General features: G+C 37.9%; 2 protein-coding genes across 2 annotated transcripts in view; both read right to left on the bottom strand.

The window, feature by feature from the left end:
• Positions 1-360: 360 nt before the first annotated feature.
• cfap20dc (CFAP20 domain containing) lies at positions 361-27,097 on the bottom strand. Its single transcript, XM_069690610.1, has 17 exons — positions 27,077-27,097; positions 26,834-26,923; positions 26,097-26,190; positions 25,923-25,995; positions 24,864-24,978; positions 24,583-24,724; positions 24,008-24,151; positions 21,486-21,658; positions 21,240-21,348; positions 19,527-19,637; positions 19,196-19,345; positions 17,549-17,871; positions 11,719-12,051; positions 9,804-10,043; positions 5,430-5,491; positions 1,381-1,475; positions 361-479 (listed from the first exon to the last, which is right to left on the bottom strand). Exons 1-17 carry the CDS (start codon positions 27,095-27,097, stop codon positions 361-363), a joined length of 2,394 nt encoding a protein of 797 aa, XP_069546711.1.
• The window catches only part of LOC138616434 (sodium- and chloride-dependent GABA transporter 2-like), a 318,896-nt gene continuing 308,086 nt past the window's right edge, over positions 16,445-27,254 (bottom strand). The window contains exon 15 of the transcript XR_011310593.1: positions 16,445-16,467. The gene's annotated coding sequence lies outside the window, so the exon portion shown is untranslated. The remainder of the gene's footprint in view (positions 16,468-27,254) is intronic.

The raw sequence follows: 27,254 nt of genomic DNA, 5'->3' as shown, positions 1-27,254 counted from the left end.
AATAATCTATGCAAAATTTTAATATCAGATATCTTGTGACTCACAGAAGATCCAGGATGTTCTTTCAGAAGGGTTACTTGCAAATTTGGTCGCCAAGACACCTGAAAAGACTCTTTTTACTGTCAGATGTGCAACTGAATGAGCAAGAACTTGCAAAAAGTATTTATTGAGTCCCGATCCCTTACACACTAACATGACAGTACACATGGTGACACGAAGCCCCTATTAGTTTCCAAAAAATGTTTTTTTTATGAATGGGGAATACATTACGGATCAATAAGCTCAGCCTCAAAAAAAATCCTGAAGCCATTCATTCAGTGTCAATATGATTAATTATTTTTCACTCTCGTGGGCTTTGAGTCAAGCTAGTACAAAGTACTTCCCCGTCTTTGGATCAAAATAGCAGTTCAGGCAAGGATCATAGCGTAGATTCAAATACTCGTCTTCATTCTCCTCGTCCTTGGCAGACTCATCCCCTCCTGCAATTAAGCCAAAAAAATAAATAAATCATTCTGCAGCATGTAGAGAAGTAATTGCTGAAAAAGTACATACATGGGAGTACAAGAGTAATTCCAATCCAGTTTGCACGGATAGAATACATTACATCAACGTAAGATCATATATTTGTATGTACAGTAGCATTTGAATAAGGCCCTACTACATCAGCTGTCACTGGAATGAAATGAGATGCTTAAATGGTGAGGTGACCTTCAGACTCAGGTGGATTTGAAAGTTTTCTGCCGCAGTCATTTCTTTCCTTCATCAATCAAGACCTAAGACACCCAGACGCATTACCACATTATGAAGCTGTAAAGATATTCCCTGTAATCCCCCACTACTTTAAAGCGCAAGATTTTAGCTGTTAAATTGACAGTTAAACGCTAAAAAGGTTATGGAATGCTCCGGGACGAACGTTTTATCTTATCAGAACTTGAGCAACAATAATGAAAACTAATTATAAGACACATTGTGTGAGAGGTTTAAAAACGATGTCGTAAACTGGAAAGGTTTCATCAATTAACCTTGTCGATGTGTCTATGGGGTACAGACCTGTAATGAGCCTGTCTCTTCTGACCTACGGTGTTATGTGGAGGACAGAGAGCTCCACTCTCATGGGTTTCTTAACCTTAATTAGATACAGTCTCACTTGCTTTCCCAGCGTGCTGAGTGCAGTCTTTGGTGCAAATGTAACATTTTTGTCAGCTCTGACCTGGTGTCAGAGATGAAAGTTTCCATTAGTTGTATACATTTGTGCAATTAGTGTTCATGTTAACGCATTGGACTGTTTTCTGTCTTCCTGATTTCCGAGGACATGAAAAGGCAGCCTGGAGGGGAGAGGGAGGGGGGGGGGCAAAAGGACTAAAATGAAGGTTACTGCACCTCTGAGTAGACTCTCCCGATTGCTCCATGTGTTGCCTGACCTTCTCTGCTGGCTGGGAGGCATAATAGGAGGGCTGAGCACGTCCATCCACTCCCTGGGGAAAAGACCATAAAGGCAGACAGTCATGACAACACATGCCATTACATTCTCCATCCTACTATATGACATTTTAACAATGAACTCCCATCATCATGTGCTCTCAGAGGCCCATCTAAGCTTCCATTGTCCTTCAGCCACATCTCCTGCATACTTAGCCTCACAGTTTTACTTGAAGAATCACTTATTAGATTTCGACTCAAGCTGTGACTTCCACGTGTCCACATTGTGGCACAGAGCAGGGGTCTTAACCTTGCGTTGTTTCTGTGAGAGCTTTCCTCTCTAAATGAGTTTATCCTCCCTGTCTGTGATGGACGCAGGCTACAACTATACATCAATCATTTCCAACAGAATAAAAACCCTGCTCTTTTATTATGGCGCAACAGATTATAGCCAGAGGAAAAAATATTTCAAGATTAATCATTACTTGGAAGGGAAGCAAGAGTCAGTTGTTAAACAGCATTCATAATCATTTCTGGCTATACATCAGTTGTGCAATTATCCTCTAACATCTTTTGCCTCTGGACAAAGCATCTCCGTAGAGCACTGCACATCATAGCATATTTAATGAGAAGTTACAGTATACTTTTCTGTATAATATTTAGCTGATAGAAGGTGATTCGAACGTTCACTCCTGCTTGGTCTGTCTCACCATCAACAACTGCAATGACCCATAATGTCACTCTTTCTGAAAACTAAGTATATTATCTAAGCAGGAAAACGGTTCATGGTTTGTATCTACGACATAGTAGAGTACTACTACTGACAAATGTTAATGCGTTTGTACTTTCAACAGAATCGCATAAAATATACAAAGAAATCTGCTCAGCACCGAAATTGTTGTCCATGGCAATAGTGTAAAATTCTAATTATGTATGTTTACAAATCCACCATTTTTACTGATTAATTCGACTGCATGGATGTTGGATTCAATTGGAAATGACTAATAATTAAACAAATTAAAATACAATAATATTGTAGATACATTTAACTTGAGTGATGTAGTTGCCCGATAACCGCTATTAACAAATCATCATGTCAGCAGTATTAGTCTGCCACAATGTGTCAAAAGACAAACAAACAAGCAACTGTCATAACAACTGTATTCAATAGTCAGCAAAAAGGGCCAAAGCCAAAATAGTTGTCCACTAAGATTTAAGAAAGTGTATTTAAACTAAACTTACAAACAGGCCGATTCATTTCTACTTGATCTTTCTGTGCGTTTAAGCATGAATTCATTTGATTGCCTTCATTTCTAAGGACAATACGTTTACTGAGGCTCTGATTTTTCTTTTTGACAAAAGCATTTAACTTACTCTAAAATTTCCTCTGACTGAGTGACGGGCAGGAACATAGTACAAAAGTTAATGGAAGCAATTTCCGAGGACAAGGGCCCCTGTTACCGAACTGTAAATTGGACTTCAGATTGTGAAGTTGAACTTGGCGGCAAGAGTGTTTCAATTCTTATATTCTAAAGTCATTATAATCTAGATATAGACCTGTGAAGAAGGGAATACATTATCTTGGTTGAATTTGCTGTTTCACAGGAGTTAAGTATATTGAAAATAAGCTTTCCAAATATCTCCCACTGAAACCGTATCAAGGCGACTGTTTGTCTGACATCCCGGCAACTCGACTGAAGCTCACAATTGTATTTATTGCAAAACAACTGTACTGCTACTCAAAGTCTTTCTGACAGCCTTATTTGCGCTTTCACATTGGGCATGCCAGTCAAAGGCAGACACAATTATTTTGCGCAAAGAAACATGTTAAAATGCGAGAACATCCCTGGCAACATTAAGCGCAGCAACAAGGAGCATTTGAGCTGTCAAAGAAGCTGGAGCACTCGACGGCAAGAAAGCCCTGCAGTGGTGCCAGGATGCTCTAAAGCACCGTGATAGAATTCACTGTAAGGGTGTCTCGGGATGCACTGCCTAAAAGAAAAGAAAGAAAACAACGAAAATTCCTGTGCAGCTGGTATTCAATATGTAAATTGAGGCTCGCTTCAAAGTCTACAGCTATGGATGCAGCAGAGCTGCGTGAGGCACATCCAGGAGTGAGTTTGAGGTGACTGTTGTTCGTACATTTTCATTTCAGTGGACATTCATTCAAATGTCACTCGCTATTTAACCAATCAAATGAGACATAAAAGGCAAACATCTATTCTGCTCGTACCTACTATTGATGAGATGTACGAAATTTGACGTATTTAAATCAGTTGTAAACAATAACACATACTGTATACCAATATTTATGGGAGCCGACACATGTTCACACCAAGCTGCCTTGCTTTTTATCAATAAATCAAAAGTGTTAGCGAGGAGGAGGTTGCATAATTTGAGCGGCGGAACTGTGATGCAATCCCTTTGTCTTTTTTTGTAACACACCACATGGTTGTGTACACCCACAAAGAGATGGAGATGTGCGCAGACACGGCTTTGGGTTCGTGGGCCGTTGCTTGTCTCCAAAAACCCTCCAAGGAGAACCGGATCCGTTCATACACAACCACACAAAATGAGTAATGAGTACACACTACTTGAACCAGCTTTAGTTAATGGCTGGATTTCAGTCTGTATACTGTAGTGTGCTCCCAATGTTATTCTGTTAGACTGTATTATTAATGATAGCATTGACGGTGTTTCAGCGGCATTTCAGAGTTTTTCTTACTTTGTCCTTTAAATCATTGAACCTGATTCAACAGATGTTTGAGTCAGACCTTAACCTTCAGCAACATAATAAAAAAACTAAAAAAAAAAACAGAACTGACTTTAATAACGGTTATGTAAAACAGCATTATATTTAATCTAGCCTTGACTACTACAGATCCTATTTAATTTATTTGAGTGAAAAATTCTGGGAATCCACTTTACTGCTATATAACGCACATCAAGTTTCAGATGGCATTTCACCTTTCGATATGCTTGCTTTGTCTCATTTTACTTTTTGAGAGTCTTCTGAATTTTCTGGCTTGTATAAGATGTATTCTGTTTAGCACGGCGTGTGCCTGAAGTTGATATTGGATATAACACGTTTTATTATTCTTTCTCCTCCAGCAGTGTCAGCCTATTCATCGATAGTTTTTCTATTTCAGGTGAGAACTTTGATTTGTTTTAACTTGTAGGTAGGGAAAAACAAGGTGGAACATGTCTTACGGCTGTTTTAGGTAATGAACTACTGAAGCTCCTGCTGTGCAGAAAGTCGAACACTTGCTGTTTGATTTTGGAAAACCAAAAACATGATGATACTATTAATGATACAGTGAATGAAAAGCGTTATAAGAAATGTTCCAGTGAGGAGTCTGAGAAGCGTAATAATAAGAGGGAAATAATCTAAATTGACACAAGCAGCTAATGGAGAAGAAACATACAGAACCTGGTTCACTCTTTGTCTATCTGTGAGCGAGATAAGCCTCAGTCTCCATCTTTATCTGACAGTTGACATTTAGCCTAAATATTGCAGTCAGTCATAACCATCTGTTTATGAATTGTAAGGTGGGTTTCATGTACATGGAGCAAAATACAAATACAGGCTTCAAGGTCTTTTTTTTTTTTTTTTTACCATGTAATACACGAAATGCATCAGTGGGGCTTGTCAGTTTTCTCAACTATTATCTTCTACTCATCAAGATCAGGAACAATGAAAGACGTTAGGTTTCTGGCAACAGCATGTCAGTTCTTTTTTAGAGAGAACTACTGTTTAAAGACAGACTTTCATGTACAATACCTAAGAATGTACAAAATACAAAATAGACAAAAATTATTTTGTTTCTGCTCTTAAGCTATGATTTTCTTGTCTTACTTGTAGCGAACATTTTCTTCTAAATTTCCAAATTTGGTGTGTGTGTGTGTGTGTGTGTGTGTGTGTGTGTGTGTGTGTGTGTGTGTGTGTGTGTGTGTGTGTGTGTGTGTGTGTGTGTGTGTGTGTGTGTGTGTGTGTGAGACATGCTTCTTACCTGGGGTTAGATTGCAGCAATGGGTTCATTTCCTTCTGATAGTGGTGGCCCTGATTAGCTGGCTACACAGCAGAAACAGGAAAAAAGTCATCAACTGTGTTTAAACTGTCTCCAAATACTCAGAGCAAACTCCTGTTTTCAGAAATTCTCATCAATTTAGTTATATTCATTGAGTTAAAAAAAAAAAAAGACCACTAAGTCACAAAAAGAAAAAGATGTGCACTTCATGTTCACCATCATCAGACTACTATTCAAGCTCAATTAATCACTCAATAATGAAGTCGCTCAAATTTTTGCTTTTTGCTTTTGACGGATAAGTTGAAGGGCATTTTGTGCAGAGAAATTTGCAATGACAATGGTGATGCAGTGTACTTCATTATTTCAATACTTTTTCAATACAGGTTGCATCATCAGAGACTTATTATTATTGTTATTGAATCATCAACGCACTTTTTAAGTATTTTCTGTCTTTCTTCAATTGCCCAATACAACAAAAAGTGAATCACTAAAAATGACAGGCCATTATAAAGAACAGTGCCTGAGAAACAGCCTTTGTACTTTTTTTTTTTTTTTTTTTTCTTTCACAAAAACAACCACAAATGAGGCTTAATTCTTCACTTCTACAAATTTACAGTTGAAGTTAATCCCTGTGCTGCCTGCTCTGGTCACAACAAAAAGTCAATTTCTATGTTGTGCGACATGGTACCTGGCTAATAAGTCAAGCATGAAAGATCTGCCTTTCTGGCAAGCTGAGAGAAAAAGAAAGGAGAGCAGCAAAACACAGAAAACATGCCTGAGCAATGAAGGATGAAAAACACAAGATCAAGGGATCCATAAAATCTGAAAATCTGTTAAAAAAATAATGGTGCTATAACAATTAGTATTTAAAGTATTTATAGCAACTGGAGCTATTTAAAATGATAATAGCTGCATTCTTCATGAGATGTGCTTTTAAGAGATTTTTTTATGTAGGTAGAAGTAGAGGTAGAAAACAGCAATGGTTTTCCTTTCAACATGAAGTCATTTCAGCTGCAAGTAACACAAGTGTATTACCCTCTCCATCTTGTCAAAGCTAAAGACTATATTATGGCCTCAGGAGGCTTTTTAAGCGTAGTGCCTGTTAAAGGCTATTATATTACACGACTTTGATAAAGAAGCAGTCATGTTGAAGCGGTAGTCCTTGCATTGCTTGAGTTAATTTTAGCTATCTGTGTGCTCCCCTGCCTTCTTTATGTAATTTTCCTCTTGAAATAATACAGGACCTAAAATGCACCCTGTGGAATTCTACAGGTAATATGGACTGATGATGATGATTTACCTGCTCAGTGATGGGGAAAACTTGGGGAGCTAGCAGCAGTTTCTGTATTCCATCCATAACGTCAAACTTTCATAAACTACAGTTTCAAAAGTGAAATCCAAGGTTTAGAAAAGATTCAAGTATATCAGCAGCTAAGAGAAGTACATCAGTTATTTTGAATCAACATCAACTTTTGACCCAGCTGCAAAATGTAGTCTGGACATTCAATACAGCCGCTGCCTATAGATTGGGAGTCAATGTGAAGACTTGCCTTACACACTAGATGCTGCACAGCTTCTCAAGACAAACCCCACACATCTAGGTACGGCTAATATAACACTCCACCCAATCCGGCTTGCCATTGGCTCGTCTCCGACATCTCTATTGTTTGTACTGTGTCCCTGGTTGATGCTCAAACATCTTGGCACTCTGACTTTACTACCCCTCCCCCGCCACACATTCAACCCTACACACAATCTGTTATCCTGTATGCTGGGTCAATTGAACAACAATCAGAAAACCTAGAGCTCTACTTGTCTTTGATCGACGCTGTCTTAGACTGGTTTTTTTGTTGTTTTGTTGGCTTTTTTAACTACCATTTATGAAAATAATAGATTCATGAAAACTCAGCAGAATCCTTGTGGATTAGAATTTATTTATTTATTTATTTTTTTGTAAAGATAGCAGCACAAAACAGTTTGACAACGATGTCTAGCCAAAAAAAAAAAATACCAGAATATTTCTTTCCATTTTACCAATTTTTTATAAGGCAATTTCCAGGAAATGACTGATGGCTCAGCTCCTACTCTTTCCTCTTTGTATTCAGTTCCTATTGTTTAGCCCCATTGTATATCTGCCCCAGAAAAATTACAGGCTAGGCAGGATTAAATTTGTAAATCTCAGACCATTCACTACTCTTCCTCCTGATAAAATTTTATGTCCTAAAACATATTAATATTCCTCCCTTGATTTTAAGAAATATCTTGGACTCAGCTTTGCACACCCAAATATAAGAGGGCTGCTTCCAAATTGGACTGTGTACATCTGTTTTTAAGTCAAACTATACCAGATTTTCATTATGCTCACAGAAACTCGGCTCAGTGCCAGTGTTCAAATAAAGACAATACTACTGCTGTGACAGAAAAAGTAAAGGGGGTGTACTGATTAATGTGAAAAGTTCTTTCACCACGTAATTACATACGTCTTCTTTAGAACACTGGGAACTCAGGGTCACCCTAAAAAAATGTTACGTCTGTTTGGCCCACAGTGGTGAATGCCAACCAGGTTTATATTATCATCTGGCTCTTTACAAAACATTTAGAATAAAAAAATAAGTATATCTATGGTTTTCTCCTATAAACTTGCACTTGTCATTTGAAACAGAAAGGTATTACCATCTGCTGCAAGGGCCAAAACACTGAAGCTGCAGAAAAAAACATTTCAGCATTTTATTGTTGAGAAAGCTAGAGCTGATAATTGTGTACTCTCAATTGCAGTAATTATATATTATATTACTTAGTTTGGAAATAATCAATCTCTTTTTCTTTTTTTTCTTTTTTAAATAAAAGTGCTAAGAGTTGATTTTTTTTTTATTTTTATAAACCTTTTATTCCATCATAAGATGTTTGATCTTCATATTAAAACTAATGATTCAACATCTCTATTGGATTTCATTGTAACTACTTAAAATATTGATGGCAGTATTTTTTACTAATTGTGTTCTTTCCAGTTCTTGGTCTGACTCTGTCTCCCACCTTCTCACATGACAGCTCTTACTTATGTCATATGTCCACGGAGAGAACTTGTATCAAAACTAGCACCAGATACCAGCGTGTCTGAAATCTAATTTCACACAATCATTCGTTCTGTTAGTTGATTCTTTTGTGTTCAACCTAGCAAGGCGAGCACTGCACACAACCGCCTGGGGGTGAAGTTCTGTCTGGACTGGTAGTGTCGCTGCAGCAACAAAAGCGTGATTGACAACAACGGGGACAACTCGAATCCCAGCATCCAGGGACATGAAATGGCTTGTCATTTCACGTGAAGGAGTCCCAGCCTCAGACAGTGAAAACTCTTTTCTCAGGTCCCTAATCTCCTCTTATTTCTATCTTTGACAGAACTGCAATACGTCCCTTTTTGGTTGAAGTTTTATTTGTTACAATGTCTCCAAACCTATATGTGTATTCGGTGTCTTTCTTTATCTCCCCTTCCTTTTTCTTTATTGGTGGTTCTTTACTGTTGGTGGTGCTATTACCATGCAGTATGTATTTCAATTTGTTCGCACCGCAGCTGATTAAAAAAAAAAAAACATCACTTCAGGGATAGATGAAGTCAAATGTAAATCTTTTCCTGTCCCTGTTGTAAACTGTATCTAATGTGGTGTCAAAAGATACGTGTTTGCATTGGTGGCCGCATCACTGTGTCCTCGAAAGGAACCACGAGATGATAATCCCTGTGGAAATACCGCTATTCATTGTGCGATGCTTGAATCTCAGTACCTTAGTGGATGCCTGCATGTACAAAAATGGTAACAGGCCTGTAACTCCAGCGTTTGTAATGATTGTATTCATTGGGGATCGTACAGTGGACCCAGCAGAGCCAGGCAGAGGGAGTGTGTTCTCTTCCTAAGTGCAACGTGCATATGCTAATGGCCTAAAGATCTAAATGACCTTCAATAGCCAAGAGTAAACTACACTATCTTTGAATTCTAAAAAGACTTCTGGGGATAATTTCAAATGACCTAAATAATTTTTTGTCACTAGGGGAACTGTGGATATTATGCCAGTGTCCTTTTAAAAACTGGAAGAGGCCAATTAATGTGTTTCTATCTCCATAACCTTTTGTAATGCAGAAAACACACAGGAGAAAGAGGTGCATTAGCACTTTATGGCAGCATAAATTAGGGTTTGAAATGGAAATTGGCAAGAGCGAGGATCAGCCGGGTTTAAAAAAATAATCCAGAAAGGAGATAAAAAGAGGGAAATCCCACGAATGATTGCAAGTTGTAGATGAGCTGCACATGTTAGGGAAGAGCCAACAACAACAGATCAAGAGTAGAAGAACATGATAGTACAGACCATGGCGATGTGGGTCCATGTAGAGGTGTCGTCGCTGCTCATGCTGATGCTGACATCACACTGGTGGATCTGAGAGGCACTGAAGCCCGAGGCTCTACATTCATCTTCCTCCTGCTCTCTTTTTAGGCTTGCCAGCATTCGGAGCTCCTCCTCATCATCCCCTTGCATCCGTAGACTGCCAAGCAGGTGTAAGTCATAATGACTGGAATCAACAGGCTTTAGAGTCTCATCTTCTTTTTCCTTGAAATTTATCACCCATAAAACAGAGATTTCTTATTTGGAAGCAATCCTAAATACAATACTTTGTCAGGGTATACACACTAAATCCACAAAGCTGCTATAATGTCTTGTGCAGTCAACAAAGTAATGAAAGTCTTAACAACAGGCTATAGTCCCAGACAGAGCTCGAGGCATTGCTGGACACATGCCATTGTTTTGACCCTTTGAGGAAACGTCTTTTTTTTACAGTGGATCTATTGATTTAGGAGATTACTATGGTAACTTGATTTATCTGACAGTGCATGGAAGCCGGGTGTTGCTCTGGCGGGGAATCAATGGTAGTCAATAAACCAGGGCTGCAGGGAAGGAAACAAACTCCTTGTCATATTTCTCTGACAACCTTTCAGTCAAAGTCTTCACTGCATGTTGCCTGCTGGAGTTGGCACGAATCAGCAGTCAGGAGCTGCACTGATGAAGGATGCTGAGATATCACTCAGCAGTGAGTTGTGTAAATTCAGGAAGCAACAGCAAAGTGACAGATTTCCCTTCCGGCCTTGCGATCGCTTCAGTTGACCGAAACCTGAATCTTTTCAACTAGAGCAGGGGCCTGCCTTCATTTGTAACAGACCACAGTCTGATCCTACAAACCTTTTCACTAGTCCTCTTTTGACGTCAAATCAACAGTGATCACACTTTTACTACGGGCAAAAAGAAGGCTAGAAATATTATGATCAGTTTTTAATAAGCTGCATATTTGCCCAGAAGCCTCCAAAACCCTTCACTATCCCACATCCCAGCGAAAGATTCATTTAATTTTAAAAGCAAATTATAAGAATTGAGCCGAGCCCATCTACTGACGGGTTTTTACAGTCACTGTAAAGAAGCTCTTTCAAATTTGATCAAACCAATGTTCATTAAAGCAAGCTGCATTAATCAATTTTTAAGGAACATATGAACATTAATCTCTTCATTATTCTACTGGGGTCTTCACCAACTCCTGACAAACATATCTGGATCTTTGATCGAGCTGGCTCAATGTCCTTTTTTTTTTCTTGCCACTTGATAACTTTGTCTGTCTGATGTTTGGCGCTGGACAAATAGTGTACAGTGGATTCATGAAAGCTTTTTTGGTGGAAATAGTTGCCTTCAGGGATTGTTGAGGGTGACTCAGACTCAGATTATAAAGCAAATTCACAGGGCATGAAACAAAAACAATGATTTTAAAGAAATTCAAAAGCCCTGTAGAGCTGCAATGTTAATTCTCTTTGATTTTAGGGCTAGATGCACCATATTTGATTTTAGACAATCACTTGTTTAAAATAGCAAAAAAATAATGGTGATACTAAATCATAAAATAAAAAAGCATGGAAAACTTAGCTTTCCATTGCAAATATAGGAGATATTTACTGGATGGTAGAGCTTGTTGTCGTGGGTAAGTGTGACATCTTTATGATATTGCCTAGTGAGTGTTGACAGGTTAAGAGGTCATTTAAATCCGCAATGGTTTTTGCCGCAATATAATCTAGCATCAAGCATGCACATCTCACAGTACACGTAATTGAGGGTGTTGGCCAATTAGTTAATTCTGAGGAGGAACTTCAAAAATAATATTTGTCTATATGTCACAACAAAATTATCAAGAGCCATAGAAAACTGTATGAGAGCTGATGGTTGTAAGTAAAATTGTGAGCGCTACCTTGTGCTGTCTGGAGTCACCCACTTTGACTTCTTGCAGGAGTCTACGACAAAGTGAGACACTGCTGTTCCCATCCAGACTCCGGTTCATTTCCTTTGACAGCCTTGGTGAGAGGCAGCGTGTGGGGACCATCCCAGCTGTTTCAGCTCTCCCACTGGAAGGAGACTGTATACGGATGATAGGTGGACTAAATTCTTTCGGCGATGTCTGGATGATGTTAGGGGATTCAGGATGGTCTTCAAGTTCCACACCCAAAGTCGGATCAGGAGTTCTGGAAGTGGCAGGTTTGGACACACCAGTTTTTTGATGTTGAAAGATGATGTAGTTATTTTCCTGAAAGAAGTGAAGAAAGAAAAGACACTGAACAAAAATGTATAATGATATAAGTCACACTAAAGACAGACTAAAGTTTTTAGGGTGATTAGTTATGATTAAAGAGTATATGGTAGACTGTTTCTAATGTTCCAGACTATGTTGAACAACCTTAGTGTTTTTCCCCTTTGGATTAATGTTCTCATAATAAATAATAATGACATGGCCAATAGTCACTGGAATTGACCAGGTGTCGGTGGCTTAGCTTTAAATTCACCTCCCATTTAAAAAGGTTAATGACATTCTCTTTAAATCTGCTAATCTATTCCACCTTCAGATTCAGAGTGAACTCTCACTATTGTAGTTTAAAATCGGTTGCCTGCCAATGAGGTTACTGTATATAAGACACTGCAGTACAGTACATGGTTATTCTAAACATTAAAGGAATACTTCGCTGAAATTTTAAGTCTTGAATATGAGACTCTGCAATGCAGTACATGGTTATTCTCAACATTAAAGCAATACTCCACTGAAAAACTAAGTTTTGAATATCAAATAGTTACCTCCGTAAATTTGAAAGATGCATGATTCTGAAAAGTTTGTAGCTTGCTCCTTTATTGCGGATGGCAGCTGGATTCACAACAGCAGCAATGGATTCCAAATGTGACCCACTTTCACAGCAAAAGAAGAAAAGCATCAAAACGCCCATGTAAGGTTCTCAAAAAAAAAAAAAAAAAAAAATCCCACAGAAAGCTGCTTCTGTCACAAAATACACTCGTGAACTAGTTGACCATCCTCAGAACCCCCACACCAAGGTAAGCAAGTGTTGTCAGTGTAGATGTGAACAGCTAACAGCAAGACACTGCCACTTTAAACCATTAGAACATATGTGTGGACAGAACATAAGTAATTATGCTGAAAAGGTGGTGGAAAGTTTCTTGGGAGGTACTGACACTTTCTGTCACTGTTAAACTGGGTTATAATTCTTTGTAACTGTTGTTAACAACAGCTGACGTCGTCCACAAAGTGGCAAGCCACAAACTTCAAAGTTACTATTCAAGCCTACAGCGGGTGAACGTTTCCTATTGATAACAAGGAGTTTCAGTGAAGCCTTACTTTAATACTATTATTCTTCACAATTGGTTAAAAATGGGCATCGTCAAGACCAATTTTTGATAGCTAGATTTAGTATCTTAATTTGACAAATAGATGTGTTTCTATTTTTGTAGACCCGTGTTTATAATGGAACTCAGAAATTCAATTAAACACTGGATTCTGAAATGTTATATTTATAGCCAGATTGCCAGCACAAGTACATTTATTACAGGAGGTTCATAATGCAGATATTGTTTCTCATGAATTACACTGCTTGAAGCTTTCATTGCAACTCATTGTCTCTCTATTTCTTCCTTTCGCTGTCTGTTTTTGAGGTTTTTCTTACATCTCTGAGCTTTGTTTTGGGGTGAAAGGTTATCATCAGCCCTGAGATGGTTTTAGCTGTTATTTGTTTTCTCTTCTCTTTCTGTGTTATTATTTTCACAAGTACAGGTAAAAAACAAGGTGCTATGTGTATTATTGAAACCCCTGTTATGGGTGTGGCTTTCAGCAGGAGTACACGTTACTGAGCTACTGCACAGTCCATTGTTTCAGTTACTAGTGCATCAAGATAACTGCACTTCCCTGAAAATATAACAAACTTTAAGATGGTCTATTGTTTTTCATACTTTTCAAAATAGTTCAAACGCTGAGAGTCCATTGCTTTGTTTTGCTTTTAATATTTCTCTATGTTTAAGAACAAACGCTCGTTCAAAAGAATTGCATGAACCTGACGCAACACCTTGAAAGATGATATTGCTCCAAATTCAGAAATGAGTAATCTGCCATAAATGGATCAAATCTGGTTTATTACTATTGCCATGATGGCAGAACATGGTAGCTCAGCAAACTAAAGCCGACAGCAATACAAGGCATAGGTCAAATAAAAGAGTCTGTCAACCTCTGTTCCATGTAATGTACTTTAAATAATACATCTATTTAAACAAATATGGCATATTCAGTCTGAGAAATAGAGCACAGTGTTTGTTGAAATAATTATTATTCTTTGATTAAGCAGAGTTTTAGAACAGGCATTGCCACGATTGGGACTTCTGAGCTTTTTAAAATGCAATTCCGATGCATTCTTATTAGGTATAAGCCTTATTATTGGACATGTACACAAGCCTTTTGGAAAGATTACATTAAACATCAAAAATCTAAATTTACATATTTATGTATATGCCGCAAATCCTCACGTTTTCCGCTTTCTTAATGGTTAATTGTGGTGATTTCCTGAATCCATATTGAGAGTTTTTCTATCATGTACCAGAGCGCATAAAATAGTTTACACCCACCAACTAATCTGAGGCTTGTTTCATAAAATTTGCAACATGCAAGCTGTGACTTACTCCGTGAGATCATGTTCTCTGATGTTAATTTTGGCCCTTTTCAATTCATCAAAAGTGCCACCCTAGAATCTGAAAATCTGCAATCTGGGAATTTGAAAGCCAAGGGGCTTAATTCAAATCGTATTATTCCATTAGATCATTAAATGTGTTGAAAATGGCCAAATATTAAAGTTACACAAATATAAAAAAAATTATTTCTTTCATAGGTTTCTCAGTGTGACAAGAAAACACAATATTCTACTGAGTCTTAAAATTGTTTTAGTGCGGGTTTCCTGTTCAGCAGGAGAACATCACAATAGACAGAATAGCAGACACTTAGCCACATACAAGACTAAACATAGTTTAACTTGAGCCATCCCAGTTTGCTTATGTTTAATGGTAACTCATTAACTGTGTTTCATGACAACTAAATGAGTGTCCATACTTAATTAATGTATCAAATCATCTATGAAAATGAAGAATGCACATTTCATTAACAAATTGGTGTCTGTGTGGCTTGCTGATTTTTGCTGATTTTTAGTTTCACTAGCAACCAAAGAACTACATTTCTTGACCAAGGCTTCCATGCTGTAATTTCCCTTTTTGTGGAAAAAGACACTTTAAGAATTGTATATTTACCAATTGCCCACTGTCAATAAATGTTCTTATTTCCAGCTGTTTTCTTAACCAACCGTGCAGCTCAGGAATGTAATTTCCCAAGTGATGGCCAATGGGAGAGCATAACAGCCTGTTATTGAAGCACTACTCAAGCCAAATTGAATATTTGAAAGAAACTGCAGTGCAATTGAAGCACAGTAACGCTAGTTTCCGTGCATCTTGTGGAAATATGCAGTTTGAAAAATTTTGCTACTCAACACATGCCTTGGTCCATCAGCCATTTGGAAAATATCTGACTGAAGAACATTTCACCATTGTCCAACTACTTGCAGTGTACTTTATACTTGAAAAAGTTGTGGTTATTCACTATGTGTGAGGGAGTAGCCATTGTGTCCTTTTAGAAAAACGGTTTTCTTTGGACATAACAAACCGTGGCTCTCTAATTTGTCCCTCGAAGAATAACATTCACTTTTAAAATGATTAGAAAACACGGAACACATAAAAGTTGTAGGTGGGAAGCCAGAAAATGTAAAAAATGTCTTTCTATCTGCTTCTACTTTTAAAATACAGTGAATTGCACCAGATTAACCGGTTACTCAGCGTCAGGAGAACGAAAGTACATTCTTCTCTCGTCATTCTCTAATCCTAGTTTATACCACGTGAAAGCAGCCATGGGTATTTTAAACATCCTGTGTAATTTCATTGTGATATAATGTAATTTATTTATTTGAGCATTACTCTCAATATCAGCTGTTTAAAGTTGATGTGAGTTAATTTCCCCCAAACTGAAATGGACAATCCCTACAAAGCAAGTTGGTTTTTCCATGAAAAAAAATTATCAATAAGCTACATCACTATAGATGTAGCACCAATAGTGGTAACAGAGGTAGACAAATAAGAAACATGAAAATGGTTACAACACACCTTAGACCACGTTTTTCGATCAAACAGTCCCGCGTTAAGCATTGTTCTGGCTTAGACACCAGCAGAAGAGAAAGAAGAAAGAAACAATGACAGAAAGAAAACACGCTGCACATAATATTGTTCCAGTCAAAGCTCAGGCAATTCATTCCTACGGTGGAGTTTGCTTCTTTTGAAGTGTTCTGCAAAGCTCTTTATTAGGGCAGCGTTTGAAATCAGCGAGAAGGCTATGTGATCATTTCATCGCATAGAGAAAAGAATGTTTGCAACCTGTGTGCAGGTGTGTGAGTAAGTGTGTGTGTACGCATGAATGTGTCCTGTGGTTTGTCCCTATTACAAAGTCACAACCTATATTTGTTTCTGTCTCTTCTTTTTTGTTTGTTTGGTTTTGTTTGTAAAGTTGTACCATTGTTGTAGCGTTGCTAATACAGTAATAAAGTATACTACAACTACAACAACAAATTATAATAATAAACTATTTAATTAAACAATGTAAAATGACCACCAACACAATTTAAAAGGCTATGAGCTTCCAACAGATGTGACTAAAGATGTATATAAATCCATTCTCCAAACCAAAGGGTAATGCAAAATTTGCGGAAAAATGTCCACTCTGGATAAAGCTTTGTGAAAGAAAAGGTTGGAGCTGCAGTTTATGAAAAAAAAACATTAACTTTTTTTAAACAAATCTGTTTTATATGGTTTCTGTAATGAGATCATTCTGATTGCTAAATTCTACACATGCACATGCATAAAATGTCAATGAAAGAATGTAAGTCTTAAGAGAAACCCCAACTTACTGATATTGAATCCTGAAAATTACTATTCATATTTTTGACAAGATTGCAAGTACCTGCTTTTTTTTGTCTTTCCGAATGGATTTTGTGGCTAAGATTAGAGATAAAAGGCATTACTTTAAGGCCAAAACATTGATTAAGGCAAACTAGTCAGCTGCACAACAAAAGGAGTTTCTCAAGTCTGAATTATCAGACTTATTATAAAGTTTTGAATAAGTAAAAGCAATTAGCATTTCTTTGAAGATCGTTCTTCATAATCATAGTTCAACAGTTTACTTTCCCAGCTCAGCATAAAGAAAATTCCTGTTCTTTACTATGAGTCCCAGAGTCATTAATAAATTATCTGATGATAAATAACCCCTTGACCTTTGAAGTGAAAATGTAGTGCATACTATGAAATGTGCAAAGTTAAACACTGCGCTCCAAAATACCAAAACATACTATGTATTTTGACACAAAATCTAAATTTCAAAATTAATCAACTGAATCAAATTAAAAAGTGAGCATATTATGAGATTTTACAAAGCGCTGAATTCTTTGCTAATGACTTAGACTGCTGTTGTAAACAATGTTGCACTCCAAAAATAGACAATGTTTTGAAATCAGTTTTTCTCAGAGCTGGTAGTGTATGTGATATAATTCAGATTATTCATATTTTCTTACTCAAGAAAGACAGTCATTAGCGCCAAGCGACGTACTTCACGTGTGTGTGCATTCAAAGAACTGTGTGCTTGTGTCTCTCCCCTACTGCAGACATACCTCATCACTTTCACTGCCAATGAAGTCATCTTCAGGCTGGGCATCATATCGCCTCCCACTCCTGCTCTGCAGCTGATCATCTCCCATCTCCATCTTCTCCTGGTCACCCTGGCCTTGCCCTCGTTTGGGTGAGTGAGGCTGGGATGAGAATGTGAACACCTCCTCTTGCAAAATGAGCTGGGGCTCCGACCCCTCATTACTCTCCCAGCTGCTCCAGACCTGAAGGTCAGAAGACAAACCTGGCCGAATCGAGCTGTGTCGAGACTCTGCTGGTGTGGGAGTGACTCCTGAACTTTCTTTGGCAGGACTGCAGCTACTCTCCTCTAAAATAAAAGATTATAGAAGAAGATAAAAAGTAATATAGTTTTAGCCAGAAGTAAACTCTTTCTTTGAAACAAACATTGTTGCACATGAATGTCATAAAAGCGTTGGCTATTGACGGTACAAACTCAAAAAAATCAGTCTTTCCGAATACACACAGAGAATATGTGAGGACAATTCAACGTTGAGTCTAATTACAGTGTCTAATAAATCTTTTTTTAATATTTTTTCTTTGTCATCTGACTAATGTCATTCTGTATGCACATACAAATTTATGATAACAATATGCAAGGTTGTAATTAATTCAATTGCTTGCCAAAAGTGAGTATTAATTTATCCTGCACTGACATGTTTGTAGGTTTTATTAATAGCCTTGTTATGCCACTACATTAATGAGAATATAACAATGTAAACATAATCACAAGTAAAAAAAAAAAAAAAAAAAACTCGTCACTCATGAAATGACAACTTTGCTGATTTAGTAAAAAAAAATTTCGGTTGAAACATCAAACATGATTCTTTAATATATAGATAGCCAAGATGGTACACGTTTTTTTCAGCCTTAAATGAGGATTGCGTCCATTCATGTATGCATGCAAGACACACTGACTCATACTTCAAAGATGAAGATGTGCCAGAGATCAAAGAAAAGGGCACCTAAAATCTGAATGAGTGAGCACATTTGAACCTCTTGACAGTATAATCACTTTCTCTAATTGCCCACTGTGTGGCAAACCTGGGCCCAGGAGATGTCCCTCTGACTTTTATTTAATGTGCCACATTACCATTAATGAACTAACTACCTTCCGTCTGTGGGAAGGGCTGCAGCAAAGGAGCTTACTGCTGTGGAGAAACATCCATAATTGAGCTTTCAGAACACATGCATTCATTTTGCCATGACAATATTAGTGTAGGTGAGTGTGAATGGTCATTATGGCGGGGAGGAGGCTGGGGCTTGTGGGCTGAAGGGGGGGCTGCAAGTGGCCTTGACATACCTGATGCAAAATTTAAAAGAAGAACAAAAGTGTGTATGCAGCATAGAATGAAGCTCATTAAAATGCATCCAATATTTTCAAGTGATCCAATATATAAATTAAGAGTGGGAATAGGTATTTTTCTCAAATATAAAAGAGCTGCTTATTAAAATTAGAAAATGACATGTAGACGTCAACATCACCCAACATGCATATTATTCTCTTTTGTCTCATATTCGCACTCCCTCGCTGTCGTGTTCGTGTTTCATTTTTCTGTCTGTCACTGAGTGAAAGTGTACATGTCATCCTGCTGTCATGAACCCTTTCTATTCACAGCTGACGTGAGCCTCACCTGCTGTTAGGTGCGCTGACTTTTCTGTCAGGGTCAGAGGCTGCTGCTTGCTCTTTTGCCTACTAGATTGAGGGGTGCCCTTCTCCCTGCTTTTACTCCTCTTTCTGAGCTCGCCAGGTACAGCTTCTGGAGGGGCAGTTAACTGAAATGCTTTACCATATTAAAACACTCTACACCCTCCCTCCACACACACACACACACACACACACACACACACACACACACACACACACACACACACACACACACACACACACACACACACACACACACACACACACACACACACACACACACACACACATTATAATATGAAGGACACACAACTTACCTAATAATGCTAACCTCTCTCCTTTAACATTGAGGACCCGTAGCTTCTTAGATCCTTGTTGGTCAAACACCCTTTTTTTGGGTGGACGGGGTTGTAAACTGCCCGGCACTCCTACACATAGTACTTTCAACATTAGAAAAGCTTTATAACACAAAACATTCAAACAGCAATGTTATTAAACGTTGCCAGAAGCATATCTGTGAACTGATTATGCACCGTGAAAATCCCTATTAATGAAGGCATTTCTGTAACTGAGCTTCTTACATTCATTCAGTGCAGAGAGAATATATCCAACTACATTATGTTCAGCTGAATTAAGGAATTTTAATCATCCCGTTTTTGCATTCAGTCATGCTCAAAGGATGGTGTATTACCAACTATAAAAGCTCATATTAGGTCCTGAGAGAACATACTCTATGGAAGCAGGGCTCTTATTTTGTTGGCTTGTTGGTTTATATATAATGCTTTTACTGTACAGTTCTTGAAAGACTACAATTGACAAGATAATCATCCATACTCCCAAGGCCAAGATGAATTGGAGAAAAAGACAGCATGCATTTACATGTTAGTATATTCCCATTCAAGCTAAATTATTTTCATCTTTGGAGATTCTCAGTCATAGGAAATATCCTATGCATAGGTACTGAGACAAAGCCAACTACTCGGTAGCAAATCTTCAAGCTATTCGTCCTCTAAATGTAGTTTTACATTCATTTTAAAGTCTTTTTTTGTTGTTGCTTAAACTGAATTAATTTATTCTATTATGATCATTTGTATTTTCATTTAAATTGTTATGATGTCAATGTTGGGTTTTGTGAAACACTTATAAAAGCACATTTTCCACAGTAACATTTAAGTTCAGTAAATAACAATGTTGTTTTTATGTCACCTGATTAGTTTAAAAAAAAAGAACAATGTGGAACAACTTCTGACATACTCTAGATTTGCTTTATTTGCAAATGAGAAAACGAGGTATTCAAGCTCTGTACATAAATCGCATGTGGAGAGCACCTCAGCAGCTGAATGGTTACAGCACACACTGTATAATTGCAATGACCCTGATGTGATTACAGCCAGGGGGTGTGTTGCGTGTCAGACCCCCTTCTCTCACCCAATTTTCCCTGCCTACATCTTTACTGCCAAGTATCCAATCAAGGCATAAATAGCCTATTAAGGGTGTGGGCAGTGGTGACGTTGGTATCTCCATCATAACCAAATATGATTGACAAACACCATGGCAAAAACGTGAGTACAGAAAGTAAAAAAAAATTATGTGTTTTATCTACTATACTCGACTGTTGCTTCCAGAAACATGGGGCACATATTTCTGTCCTGAGCTTCTTTGTGTATTTGCGTGAATATGTTGGTACTAAATCTTCCACTTATCAATGTTCCATCCATTTTCAAATTATTTTAACATTTCTGTCATGAAGGCAGTGTTTTACTGATTTCCTGAATCCTCATTTTCTTTACCTTCTGGGTTTCGAATGTGACACTGCTTCCTTGCATACACATGAACCCCCAGTCTGTTCACATACACATGCAACCAGAGAAAGCATAACTTCTGCTTAGACCAGTATAAAAAGAAACAAATGAAGTATGGAAAGAGCAGAACAGCGTGTTTCAGCAGTAAAATAGCAGAAAGAATGGAGCACGTTTAGATGGAGAAAGAATTCACACTAGAGAAAATTACACTATGCAAGTCATATTTACCCTCATGCAGAATGTGGGAATGTTCTCCGTGTGATAAATTTTCACTCGAGTTAGTAATGCTCTGACATTCTAAAGTAACCTTTTGCTTCACTCTAGTGGATGGGGATCCCTGTGGGACACAACCAAAGGCAAAATAAAAGTTCAGAGACAACACATTCTGTTTGGTACTCACTGTAAATCCTGACAGACTTGTACAAATCATTCAGAGAGATACACTATGAGTTCTTATGGGATTCATTAGATTGCTGCATTGTGAATAAAAAGTGCATAGCACTTAATTCTGTCGGAGGTTGTATTGCTTTTTCTTACAGCTTGAGGAGGTGGTCCTGAAGCTCTGGAGCCTGAGGCTGTGTGTAAAACACTGTGGGGCCTGGTTCTCCGATAACTGGTTGATCTGGCAGTGGCCGACTGATTGGTAACTGCAGAAAGAAAGACATTTACATTACTCATTAATCACTACTAATTTATTCCTTTGGGACATTTCTTAAGTCCTATGTTGAAACACAGGGCCATTTCAGTATCAGGGGCACAAACTAGCTTTCATGGTCAGTAAGAAGCTGCGTTCCTTTCAGCCACAAAACTCTTAAAGATTTACTGTACAGGAAAATCTTTGGAAATATGCCTTTTTCATAGATTATGTGCCAGCACATACGTTTCTGAGTTGCATTGGACCGTATTGCAAACATAATCAATCAGAAACTATGAGAAACGTGGGTATTCATGTTTAAAACATGATCCTGCAAGCTGTGGCAGACAATGTTACTTGAAATTATAGCCTAATGGTCATAATACACAAAGAAAATGATTAATTGGATATAAATTTGACTCTAGCGCTGAGCTGATAAGAGTTGATGTTTCTCTTAAATCTAACGATCTGTTCCATTTCATCATGTTCAAATAATGAGCTGCAGTGGGAGTTGTGATATAGCGACAACCTGACCCTGCTGTATCTGTGCCAGGTATCATCAAGACCACCTCTGTGGAAGCAAACAGCAAAGCCCACTTACTGTCTGATCTTCATCAGAGCAGAAAGCAAACATTTCCACTCCATAAAACACACATGACCGACAAGTTGATACAGACACAGCTTAGTTGCATGTACTGAGATAAAAAAAAAAAAAAAAAGAGGAAGTCAAACTTCTGTGATACAGCAGATTGAATATACTGAAATTTACTCCTAGAATTAGTAGATTTATTTGTGCTTTAGATCCGGAGAAGCTCACAAAGAAGGGGATAACAATAAGGAATTGAAGGAGATAGACATTTGACAGCTGATAAACTAAAAATATTCTGAGCAAGGATTTTGATCTGTGGAAATGTGTTGACCTTGAGAACAGAATGTCTTTCAGATAATCAGGGCTTGTTTGTTGCTGCTTGAGAAAAATTCCTGCAGATTAATTTTAACAGTTTCTGACAGATTGGGTACTAAAGCAACAACATTCACCAAGCAACTTCATCTCAGTTAAATAACATGCCTAGTTTAATAGCAATCGTTTTAATTATGATTAGGAATGTTGTGCTAATAATGCAGATGCTAATTATGAAAAGATATTTCTTGCGTGTTGTTTCTGCTCTCTTCTGTGGGCATTGCTGGTTGACTCCACATGACTTAGACAGCTGTCAGAACAAATAAATATGCACCGATAAAAAGGCCACAAAGGCGGCAGAACTGGATTACTGGTGCATGTCTTTTAATATGAAGATATAATTGCAGCTCCTTGAGTACAGGTGAGGCACAAATGAACAAATATGAAGACCACAGGAGATTCATACTGGGAAAACAAAGTGATTATCATCATGGTGTCTTTGTAGAGTGTGGCTGAGATTGTGTGCTCTAAATAACAACTTACATCTTTAGCATACCCGTCATCAGTAACTTCAAAATATACATTAAATGGCCACAAGTAGGCTTATGCAGAGATCCAAAAAAAAGTCCAGTATGTGGACCCTGAGAGAATTACATTACTGTTTCAATGTGGAACATGTCACCAAAGGTATTTGTAACAGGCCTCTCGGTTCTGGGAAGGCGAGCCGTGGATTTTTAAATCTGTCTGGAGGGATTTTGTCGACAAGAGTGTCGATGGGGCTGGCAGTAATGCTGATGATAAGTCCTGTCTTCCATTGTACACTCAAATCATCCCAAAAAAGTTTGATGGCTACACACCAAATCCAGAAAGCCACTTTCTTTACACAAAGCCAGTTTTTTTTTTTTTTATCCCCAGGGTCGCTGAGGCTGTGGCTCAGATGGTAGAGTGGGTTGCACACTAATCAGAAGGTTGGTGGTTCAATTCCCAGCTCATCCTGTCCACATGCCTAAGTGTCCTTGAGCAAGACACTGAACCCTAAGTTGCTCCCGATGGTGTACCATCGGTGTGTGAATGTGCTCCTGATGGCGGCACCTCCACATGGCAGTCTGGTGTGTGTGAATGGAAAAATCATGTAAAATCCCTTTGAGACCGAAAGGTGATAAAGCGTTATACAAGCACAGACCATTTACTGTCATACTGAAACACAAAAAGACCTGCCCTAAACTGTTGCTGCAATAACTATTGTTTAATATCACTGAATGAAGAGACATAGTCCAAACCTGTCCCATAGCAAAGACACACAAGTGTATGAGAACAGGGATCCACTTTTATGCAATATAGTGTGAATTTTGTTTCGTTAAACAAGTCAAAATTGTCTTGGTCTTGTAACTTTAAATGCAGTGCACTTATTGTTTTCTTGTTACGTATAAATTCAGAATTCTGTGATTTTATCTTACTTACCACGGTCAGAGTTATGAAGACCAGTCCTCTTATCTGCTTCATGTAAATTCTCCATGTTCAACACCCGAGTGATTTGCTTTACCTCTGGTGGATACTGGCAGCTGCAAGGGATCAAGTCCATGAGAACAGCTCCAGCGAGAAACAAAGAAAAAAAGGAACAATCACAAATTTATCCTAACCATAGCATAAGCCAAAATACATTGACATGACAAAACATCTCATCACAAAAGTAACACTTTAATGAACTGAAAAGGATGAACTGACAGAGCTGTCTGTACTGCGAGGTAGAGTAGGTCTGCACTGGGCAGCCAGCAGTGTGATGCTGTTCTCACTGCTGTGCCATATCAGCCTTGAACAAAATCTACCACCGAGTTTTCAGCCAACCATACCAGAAAAAGGTAACTGTTTGTATCTCTTTCCCTCAACACGAATACACTCAGTTGGCAGTAAATTCTCTTAAAAGTGAGGACCAGTGATTTGCCTTAGTGGCAAGTATTTAGCTATTGTATCTCTTTAATAACCACCTTTGGAGCAGACTTTATGGCAAGCTGATAAAAATTCCCCATTTGATGCATTACCATCATCTGTTGGCTCGGTTTTCATGGTGAAGATTCTCCGGACTTTACAGGTTGCAAACAAAGTAATGCCATCCAGTGTCGAAAATCCCTTGAACAGTTCACCAGTCAATGATACAAGGTCGATGCATAAAGTAGTCCACTGAAACAACAGAGACAATAAGATTTTGTGGCCCAGAAAATCCAATAGTGATACAGATCAACACCTACTATGAAGTATGAAGAAAAAAAGGTCAATTCAAAAACACTACATTAATGTCACGGGTGAATTAGATACTCACAATATTACGTTTTAATCCAACAAAAGGTATCTTTGCATGCAAAGGTGTGACAGACAACTCTTTATGCACTGTTGATAGATGAAGTCTTCTTTTCAGGTGTTCTGAATCAGTTATCCTTTAAATAACAAAAAACACATGGAACAAAAATTATCAAAAGTCCTCATTGCTGTCACTAAGAAGTACACACCAGAGAAAACCACAAGTTTGGTACATTCTTGAAGGTGCCTTGATTAAATCTCGTGCTTTGAAATCAGCTGTCATTACACACTGTTATATGATTAGTATTGTAGTATGTAAGTAAATACAAAGGTAAGTAACTTGATAATCAGAAATTACTTTAACTTTTAGCAGTATGACTTCTTTTTTGTATATGGCTTAAAAAATAACAACAACTAAACAGCAGTACTTACAGTAAACTTTATACCACAGCTTGTGTTTCTATTTACCACGATGTGAATAAACATAAAGAGTTTTGAGCATCGTAAGAGAGTTTAAATTTAGACTGACATAGTGTCTATATACTGTCACACTGTCTTTTATGTGCAATAGAGCACAGGGAAACCCCAGAGTGATGTTATTTTTTCAGTGACTAAATGCACTCACACTTGACTGCATTATACAATCTAAGCCACAACCTGAAAAATGTGCAAAAGAGCAACCAGCACTTGACATTCACCTACTTTTGAATATTCTTTTGAATATTATGGTTTATTGAGATATCGGTGTTGCTGACAGGATAAATATAACACACCGGCTACTGCTAAAATTATACACTTAATCTTTCAGGTAGCTCAAAGGGTTTCCCTGGTGAATGCTGTTTGTACTCATTTTTCATTGGTAATTAACTTTTATTCAATCATCTTTTTTGTAGTATACTGTATTGAGAAAATGCTGTACTTTTACTCTGTTACAGTAAGTAACTATCCTGTTAAAAGATGTTACTTTGCTAAATTGAAGATGAAAATATATTAAGATCTACAACATTGCATTCTCTCAAAATGTTGATTACAGGGTTACCATTTATAAATTGCATAAAAACACCATGACTGCTGTACTTACACAAGCTCAGTGGAAAAGTCATTGCACTGAGGAATATTCACTTGAAGGACCAAAAATCTTTGCACAAGCCCAACTACGGAAAAAAGGGCAAAAAAAGTAAATGACTACTAATGTGTGAAAATGAGCAAAACTAAACAAAAGTTACGAGTGTATGTCAGTATGGTAGGGACTTACGAGACATTTTTCCATTCTCAGGCATTTGCATCTTGACTGTCTGGCTGCTTCCCTCCAGCCTGTAAACAATTCCTTTGACTTCTTTATTATATTCCTAAGGGAGAAAACAATTCAGCAGAGGCTTTGCTAAGGCTAAGTCCTTGTTGAGAATGACCGGTATTGTGTACCTGTTGTGTAACTGTTCTCACAGATGGCAAATGTTTTTTATGTGAACATAAATGAGGTTTGGGCTATAAAGTATATGTGTCAAGAACAACTATGGTTATAAAGAGTGTATAGTTGGCAGCATTGCTTGGCATCTACAATGATACAGATTTGCTGTCACCGCTCTTTGACAACACACTTGATTTAGACTTTTTACAGCAAAGCTCTTATACAGCTTTTATACTAGCAGCCAAAAAGTTCAGGTGGCAAACATCTGATCTAATCTAAGGCTGCAGACCAAGATGGCACCTATGGGCATGTGTACAATGTAAAACAGTGTATTGCTTACCTTGTTTACCAAACCTAATTCTACATTTTGAATCACTGCCTTAATCATAGAGCCAAGGTCTGTTGCAATAAGAGCCTGTAAGACATCGCACTACGTTGCATTGGACTGCATTAAAAGCACGTGTTACTGTGTGTCCGGTCCTGTAGCTGTTCGCTTAATTGAGAGGACACGATAGCTGGTTAAATTTGAATGTGTTTAACAGCCTAGCGATAGGAAAGTTTAACTACGAGCTCCAAAAACTCACTTCATGTATGGCTGACGGCCCTCCACGTAGTTTCCATTTAGCTACGAGGTCTTTTCCCTGTCCACTGAAGACCTCAACCACAGCTCCACCCTGCAACAAACACAATGAAGCCTCACTGCTACCTGTGGTTTGGTTTTTTTTTTTATCAAGCTACCATCAGCCCAAAGAAAACATTGTATTTACAAAGAATATGGGTTTTGACGAGTGGACGGCTTAAATGAGTTGGTTTAAAAATACATTTACCTGATAACTATTCCTGAACATGTTTCGTGTCGTCCCGTTAACAGGGGGACGGTAGTAATTGTTCGCCCGGTCAAAATATTTTGTCTAGCGGTTACCTGTGGCATTAGCCCAGCGCTTTTCAAGCAGTACAATGAAAATATATATATATATATTTTTTTTTTTTTTCTTTTAAAATAAG

The sequence above is a fragment of the Brachyistius frenatus genome, unplaced genomic scaffold, assembly GCF_029030835.1.
Source record: "Brachyistius frenatus isolate BFR_SWC_R1_liver_20210118 unplaced genomic scaffold, ASM2903083v1 Contig_10, whole genome shotgun sequence".
Lineage (NCBI taxonomy): Eukaryota > Metazoa > Chordata > Actinopteri > Embiotocidae > Brachyistius > Brachyistius frenatus.
This window is presented reverse-complemented; position numbering and strand designations above follow the sequence as displayed.